This window comes from Branchiostoma lanceolatum, chromosome 2 (assembly GCF_035083965.1).
Source record: "Branchiostoma lanceolatum isolate klBraLanc5 chromosome 2, klBraLanc5.hap2, whole genome shotgun sequence".
Classification (NCBI taxonomy): Eukaryota; Metazoa; Chordata; class Leptocardii; order Amphioxiformes; family Branchiostomatidae; genus Branchiostoma; species Branchiostoma lanceolatum.
In genome coordinates this window covers 30,292,995-30,301,116 of record NC_089723.1, presented here as the reverse complement: position 1 = coordinate 30,301,116, position 8,122 = coordinate 30,292,995, and the positions used below count along the sequence as shown (strand labels likewise).

The window sequence follows — 8,122 nt, the reverse complement described above, 5'->3', positions numbered from 1 at the left end:
GGATAAAAATTCGGAGATTTATTTCCGGACGTTTCGAGTGACATCCATCACTCTTCTTCAGCGTCACTAAAGTGAACTAGCAGAACGAACCAGTACTTATATACAAAAGTTTTATATAAAAGTAGTTTTTTATATACTTTGTATATAAGTACTGGTTCGTTCTGCTAGTTCACTTTAGTGACGCTGAAGAAGAGTGATGGATGTCACTCGAAACGTCCGGAAATAAATCTCCGAATTTTTATCCAGTTGTAGAGTTTGAATTTCTCCTTATAGTTTGCTATGAAGGTACGTAGAACGAATGCAATCCCAAAAAACTGTTATTTACATTTGGATCATGTGAATGTACGTGCATATATCTAACGATACGTATATGGAGATAAAGCGTATACTCGTGACTTTAAAGATATCTCCACTTTTCATAAATACAAGACAACCAAATACATTATATTGAACACAACGAAAGTCACGGGGAAGGAGATCCGAGATATCTTGTCTATCCGGTTCACGCTTTTCTCTCGGACAAATTTTCTTTTGATTTTAGATAAAGGCATCATTTTGTCAAGCCCAAGAAACAACCTGCGCCCTTTCTTGTCCTTCGACTTTCTTTGTGAATCTTCTTCGCTTGATGACGCCTCTTCTTCCACCCTTGAGTTGGCACTTCTTGTCTCCTCCCAGTCAGGTGAATGACAAATTGTCTCTTGTCTTTGTAACCGCCTCCTGTGAAGTGGCCACGAGTAGAACGCGGTTTCTTGTGAAGAATTGCTCTGCTGGGCCAGAGACACGTCTTTATCTCTGCTTATCCTCCGCACTCTTTTTCGCCCCATCTCCGCCATGACGTAACTGACGTCACCGTCGACCCCAGGGTATCCATGATAGGAAGAGCGATGACGCTTTCTGTCCAATCCTGGACGTAACGTTTCTATCTCGACGCTATAGCTATGTGGGGCTCTTTGTGTTATTCCCTCGGACGAATTTTCAATTCCAAAAGACATTTCAGTATCGGGGCAACAGTCTACCCCGCAGCCGTGACTTATGCTTGTGACGTCTTGTTCCAAAGATAGATCCCGCGTGACTTCCTCCCTTGACAGTTTCTTTCTTCTTTCTATCTTATATTCGCTTATTTTTCTGTGTCTGTCTTCTCTTACTCTTGACCGTCTTCTTGCTTTGCCGGTTTGGGTGAGATCGATGACGTCATCAGAGTCCTCATCGGAGTAGTCCTCACTAGAGGAGAACTTCTCCCCCATCTCTCCGCTGGATTCCTGCGACTTAAACATTCAAAGTAAGGAATGAAAATTAAACTTTTGAGATATTTTTGGCTACGCGTCAGGGGCGGAGCATTTTTAAATTACGGATGCGGTTAGAGTATTTGCGAAACGCGAAAATATTGTATTCGTAAAGTGTAACGGTACGATGTTGTATGCGAAGAGTTGATAAATTGTCTTTCTCGTTTCTCGTTTCTCTTAGAACTTGACAACTTTAATTGTCTAAGATAGAAAACTAGTAAGAGGGGGGCTGATCAATCCTTCAAATGAATTATAAAGGATGCGACCACCTTTCACCATAGCATGCAGTGATTTGGAATTGGCCCTACACTAAAAGACATATTGGGAATATATTGCACCACTAGCCTAGCGATCATTGGCGGAGATTGAGAGAGCATTTCATGATCACAAGTGGACATTGCTACATTACCATATAATACCATATGACATGCATTTTACATTTTGGATTTGCACAGTACATAGCATCTTCTGTAAGTTTTGTTTATTCGTGAGGACGTATTGTGGTTTCAGCATTTTGTATTTGTAAAACCTTATGACAGAAAAAGACCTTGTGTTATTCACACTCTCACGCCATTCTAGTCGTCTCCACTAGATTCCGGCGACTTCAACATTCAAAGTAATAAAAAGACGTCCGCTAAGTTTTTGAGTTATATTTCTTGCCTACGCGTCAGGTCGGAGGCCTACTAAGTTATTTGCTTTGTGTTGATAGGCCCACTCCCCCAGGCCGATTTGTCGGGCGGGCCAATAGGAGCTCGCTTTTAACCAGGCTATCTACAGAAAAGAATGGCTCACCTCCGAGAAGCTCTGAATACCTGCACGGTTCCCCTGTCTCCTCATAGCTCTCATCTTCCGTCTCCTCTGCATGAGAGCGAACGTGTAGTATTTATGATTGACAGCCGCGTACTCTGCCACGGCGCCGAAGACGTACACCAGGCACACCCCCAGGTACACGTCGATGGCCTTGATGTACGACACCCTGGGCAGCGTACTCTTCACTTTCGCCACGATGTTTGTGATGGTCACTACGGTCATGATTCCTGGAGGGAACAAGAGGATGCCATACACTTTTTGAAACGTTTGATCCACTTTTCAAAGAGTCACGTGTTCTATCTGCATATTTAAATCGAAGTCAAGGTAGCAATATGGATCGAAACTGCTGTGTTACGTCGAAGGGCGGTTATAAACTTAAGGTTGTATAGACTAAGATACAATGCCCATTTCTAGACAAAGTCAAAGACTGGGCCGGGGCCGTTTAAAGGAAAGCTACACACAACAAATTTAAAAGCCTACTTTACTACACTATATTTGCTATACAGTAGAAGCCACTTAATTGCACCTCGGATAAACGCACCTTCCATTTAACTGCACCGAATCCCAAAATCCCAAACCGGTTCCCATTCATTGCATTGTTAGTGACTCCGCAAATCTGCACGGCGCATTGTCACCAATGCCGGATAACTGCACCAAAATTTTTCAAAAATCCTCGACAAGTTAACTAAAAAGGTGCGTTAAAAATCGGCATACGCGGTACAAATGAGCCGATAAGTGCCTATGTAGAGGCACAATACCGCCAATATGTCGAAAATTGTTTTCACTAACAAAAGAAGGTGGTCTCCATTGACAATCACGTTGATAGCGATCGTATGGGAGGTCCTGGGCGGGTCACTGGACGTGTCGTGACCATAAAGAGACGCACGCCTGCCAAAGGCGGTATTGCGTTTTAAGTTCGCGGGGATTTGATTTCGCGTTAAGGATGGCATGTGGTGTTGTCGGAGGTTTTAGGTTCGCGGCAGCGCTATATTCACATACTGCTGCAATAATAAAAGACCGGCGTCTCAACATACATCTAGTCGGAAACCGCATAGCGACTCGGCAAGGGCTACAGACGCGTGGACGGACATAGCAGTCACTTTTGACGGTGCGGTGCTGACGTGATAATCTGTCACATTCTTTTATGGCAGAGATGAATCTGCGTCCTAGAAACTTCCTACATTCACCCGAAGGATGTATACGCGGGTTCGGCTCTGCTATAAGGAGAATGGTCTGTCACTGATCTAACGTAGTCATCTAACCATATCTACCCACTGTATACGTAGTACAGTCCATTGTACAGTAATTCACTACCGATGTACACAGTCTAATCTGTACAAACATGACAGGGGCCTCTCTGGCGCTTTCTGATTTCACTCACGGTGTCCTGAGATGTCTTTTCTCGGAGAATTTGAAATTTACTGTTTTAATACATAAACGTGGCCCTAACAAGAGGTGGAATCTACGGTGTTACCGCACTGTACCTGTATAACCAAAGATTTCTAACATCTAAATGCGTACTAACAAGTTCATACAACACACCGAGGTTTATAAACTATTCATCTCCTGTATGATACAATGTACTACCGGTCCAGCAGGGCAATTTCGCATAATTGCACCAGCCGGATAATTGCACCAAACACGCTGGCAAATTGGGGTGTGCAATTAAGCGGATTCTGCTGTATATACCACAAAGTCAAATTCTGGGAATCCGTAAAGTTTCATTTTCCAATTCTGCTTGAAAATTGAAGTTCAATCCTGTTACATACGTTAAAAGGTAGCCTGGTATCCAAACCTATTATACAATGTAGCTCCCTCCTGTATAATCACCTAGAAACACTCTGGCGTTTGACTCATCTGGGCTGAACCAGAACGACAGCCAAGAGAGAGCCACGATGAAGCCTGCTGGGATGTACGTCTCCGCAACCACGTGCCCCATGTTCCTCCGAATAATGAAGAAAACTGTCAGCCCTGAAAAACTCCCTTAGAAAATGCAAGAAAATATGTTCGTAAGAAGTCTCAGTCGTCAAATCAGTGTATGGTGCATTTTGATGGAGTACATGCGACTGTTTGGAGAGACAGATATCAGATTTCATACCACAAAAATAATTACGTTTTTAATAAAGCAGACAGGTGCTGATTGCCAGGTTGGTGTCCAAATTTGCATTTCAATGCATTTTTGTGTTTTAGAAGTAAGAATAAGTATTCTTCATGTATTCTCTTTTTTTATCTGTCGATATTTTATTGTGGTTATCACTACTTTGCTAACTTTTTGTTGTTGCCCGAAACGTGTTGTTATGTAGAATTATGATTGTAAGAGCCTATGCACGGTTATATAGAAGATACACACCAGTGCTGTATGTTGATGTAGTTGCGAGGAAGTCAAAGTTTTCAATCATAAAATCAGCCAGTCTAACTTTCTCGAAGCCTCGAACGGATTGACTTCCCCCTCTCCAGTAGTACACCACGTCTGAGGTAGTGTAGCCATCTGTATAATGGAAAGTTATGATGAAGAGCTTTAAGAAGGATTCATACCGTATTGTGTTTATATATAAATAATACAAACATTATGCTGCGTTATGTTCCAACTGGGGCATATTCGCAAATATATGCATAGATTAGCATAAAAGATCCAATCATGTCTCACCTGGGTCTACCCCATACCTAAAAACGACAAAGAGAGGTCAAATTATCAGTCTATGGTATCGGCCTCTCAACAGCTGTCAGCCAATGCATAAGAAAATTGTGGAAACCTCAGCCCGATTTAGCATACCCTTCCCAAGGTACCGGTGCAATGTCCTAGACCTAGTGAGTAGAGTGTTCGCCTTGCATACGCGTACGGTAACGTTAGGTCGTGAGTTCGAACCCCGACCGGTTCATACAAAAGACTCTAAAAATTTTACAGACTGCTTTCTCTGCTTAGCACTCAGCATTTGGGAAAGAGTATGGCAGTTAAACACACACCACTTCCAGTGGACTAGCCCCTTGCAGCAGTGACTTGCGCAAAGTTATGTGGCCCAAGGGCTGCCGAAACGGAGATGGGCGCCGCCTTATGCACCTTCGGTGCGGAGAGGACTTTAACTTTAACTAACTCCCAATGAACCGTAATTCACTTTATCTTCACGGTAGCAAAATTTCGAGAGATAAGGATTAAAGGAAAATTAACACTTTCAATGAACTTTAACTTCACAGTGGTGGCAAGTGATTACAGAACGGATGTGTGAAGGAATCATAAATAATAACACGGTGATGATAAGTTCACGGTACAGAGGTGACAGTGAAAATAGTGAACATTAAGTTACAGTGAAAGAAAGAAGAATTACAGCATACAAAAAAATATTTTAGCCGGCGGGTGAGGCTCTGTGCAAAAAAAAAAAATGATATTGAGATGAATATATCTTTCACACAAAAACGAAATACAAAAGAAGTGTAAGTGTTAGTGTCATGAGATATACACAGCTAACACCACATGAACGAAAGAAAACGTTGCAATTGATTATTTTATAAATATCAATACTGTATGATAAAACCATGTATACCCACATGTTTCAAAGAGAAGCGTGCAATTTTGAGTATCAAACGGGAACAGGTGCATCTTCATCCAGCACGAGGCGATGGTGGTTAATCTGCAAGACAAGAACGTGTACTCAATCAGAGAGACTCAAATTCAAGATCGTCATACTTCATCGAGACTAGAACAATACCCAGTGCGTATAGTGCTAACTTTATGATATCATTCCGGGGTTCGTGGGTTCAAACCCTGGCCAGATATCATACCAAAGTATTAGAAAATTGTACATACCGCGCTTTCTCTACTTATCACCCAACGCTTCAGGATAAAGCATATAAAGAGTATGGTTGGTAAATACATATGCATTGTATACATAGGAAAACATATCAAAGAATGTCTAGACGTTAGAAATTCTTCCAATGATTGTAAAAGCTCATGATGCCATACTATACTCAGGTAGATTAGCCTTATAGAACGGTAGTTATGTACCAGTAGATGATTTCCTAATATCAAGCAAAATTCAAGCAAAAAAAAAGACTGTTTAAGTAGACTATGTAGTTTCATACCATAACAGTTTTACTAAGCATCTTGTAGAGTGTGTGCTTGGTAATAGAAGCTGAAATACGTTGTATGGTTGTGCAAGTTATCATCATTATCATTATTTTGTAAACTAGTTATTTTAGCGTGTCAACGTACATGCTCAGTAACGCTAGTATTCCCGACGGTTTGGTGGTTTAAAATGTAACAAAATGTACCTTAGTTTATAAAGCACTCTTCCGTCTCGGAATACATGCATCATCTGTTGGTCCCTGGTGACGTCATGAAACCGCGACCCTTCCCCATTCTTGATGAAGGTGTCCGGACGCCAGATCCTCAAGGTGTCTATCCCCAGGAAAGTGATTTTCTCGCCGTCGTAAAGATGGCGGAAGTCCAACCTTTCGTCAACCCATGACTGACGGATGTCATAGGTCACCGTGTATTGCTGAAGCAAACAACAACAGCAACAATGCATGCGTGACGTCATTGCTGTGTCCGCCGCCATGTTGGTGTCCCTATTTGCATTTTAGTGAATCATAGCTCAAGCGTTTTCGGACATTCAAAATATATTGGGATCCTCTCAGATAGCCAATATCAAATGTCTACAGCTCAAAGTATCAAATTTGAAATAAAACTGTTTGAAAATTGCCGATGAAACATGTACATGCCGTGTAAGCTTGAGCAATTGAAACGTAAATAGGGACACTAACATGGCCGTCAGTATCTGACTGATTTATTGATATGGAAACTGAATGAAAACGCCCTACATAATCCAGATATATACCAAATTCAATATAAAAGATGCAGAGACTAAAAACCTGACAATCACGAACATCTGGCACATTTGACGATAATGAATTAGATACATTCGATCTATGCTAATGAGATCATGGATATGAGGAAATGTATTGCACCAACCATATCAAGTTCCGAAATGTTGTCTATACCAATGAGATCTATGACCACGCCGATTGTCTCAGGAGCACCTTTAGGACAGAGTTTAAATTCATGACATCATTGCCTCGCATGTAACGGAAATGAAGAAAACAAACAAAAAACAATGAAGAGTTCATCATCCAATCTTCATTACCCTATGGTTGAAATAAAAGGTCATATACTTAGTTGTTCACGACAAACTATACACATGTCTAGCATGTACAGAAATACCAAACACTTTCTCTGCTAAGCACAATGTAAGGAAATTTTACACACACCAGTACTATTGATTGACTACCAGCGTACTTAAGCTTAGCCCCCAGTGATGTAGCACTTTTCACATTAAGATAATCTTTGAAAAGTTAATTGTTGCTGGTGAATGCAATAATGCCAATTCAAATTGTGTCCCACTAAGATATCGTACCATTATCATAAGGTATCGTAGAATGGTGTGCCACTATCATAAAATAGCCCCTAGTGATGAAGCACTTTTTACATTAATTTCATCTTTGAAGAGCTAATTGTCCCGCTATCGTAAGATATTCGAAAATGGCGTTCCAATATCATAAGATATCGTAAAATGGTGTCCTACTTTTATAGGATATCGCAAAATGGTGTCCCACTATCATAAGGTATCAGAAAATGGCGTTCTAACATCACAAGATATCGAGAATGGTGTCATGAAATATCGTAAAATGGTGTCCCACTGTCATAAAATATCGGTAATCAATATACCAGTGACGTTGGGCCGAACTCGAAGGTCGTATCCAAGCAGAAGTGTTTCAATGGCCGATGTCATATTCCACTGACCCTCCGCCACACTGCAACAAATGTCAAATAACAATTGATGGTGTGTGTATTACATATTGAATGTATTTTCCCCAGTGTTAACCCTTATATCCGCAAGTTGGGCATGTAACAACACGCTGAAACGAATAAATGAATAAACGAATAGATGACGTTTGTTCCATTTGAAGTTACAACCAAATCATTAAAACATAGTGCTTTTCAACAGAACTGGAAACCACAGATGGTAGATATTGAC

General features: G+C 41.0%; 1 protein-coding gene across 2 annotated transcripts; it reads right to left on the bottom strand.

Annotated features, from left to right (window-relative positions):
* Positions 1-278: 278 nt before the first annotated feature.
* LOC136428531 (gamma-aminobutyric acid receptor subunit pi-like) lies at positions 279-7,916 on the bottom strand. 2 transcript variants are annotated; one of them, XM_066418115.1, is made up of 8 exons: positions 7,813-7,916; positions 7,060-7,127; positions 6,360-6,586; positions 5,637-5,719; positions 4,444-4,581; positions 3,924-4,076; positions 2,076-2,320; positions 279-1,265 (listed from the first exon to the last, which is right to left on the bottom strand). In XM_066418115.1, exons 1-8 carry the CDS (start codon positions 7,874-7,876, stop codon positions 417-419), a joined length of 1,827 nt encoding a protein of 608 aa, XP_066274212.1. In that variant the 5' UTR covers positions 7,877-7,916; the 3' UTR covers positions 279-416. The 2 variants fall into 2 exon arrangements, with proteins under 2 accessions (XP_066274212.1, XP_066274213.1); XM_066418116.1 differs by having other exon boundaries at positions 279-1,259.
* Between the last annotated feature and the right edge of the window lie 206 nt (positions 7,917-8,122).

What these genes read in the sequence shown, in the direction of transcription:
- LOC136428531 (XM_066418115.1), bottom strand. Translation starts at nt 7,876, where the DNA reads ATGACATCGGCCATTGAAACACTTCTGCTTGGATACGACCTTCGAGTT. An exon ending in TACATCAACATACAGCACTG is followed by an intron (nt 4,077 to 4,443) that starts GTGTGTATCTTC and finishes GCATTTTCTAAG; the next exon opens with GGAGTTTTTCAGGGCTGACA. An exon ending in AAACGCCAGAGTGTTTCTAG is followed by an intron (nt 2,321 to 3,923) that starts GTGATTATACAG and finishes TGTTCCCTCCAG; the next exon opens with GAATCATGACCGTAGTGACC.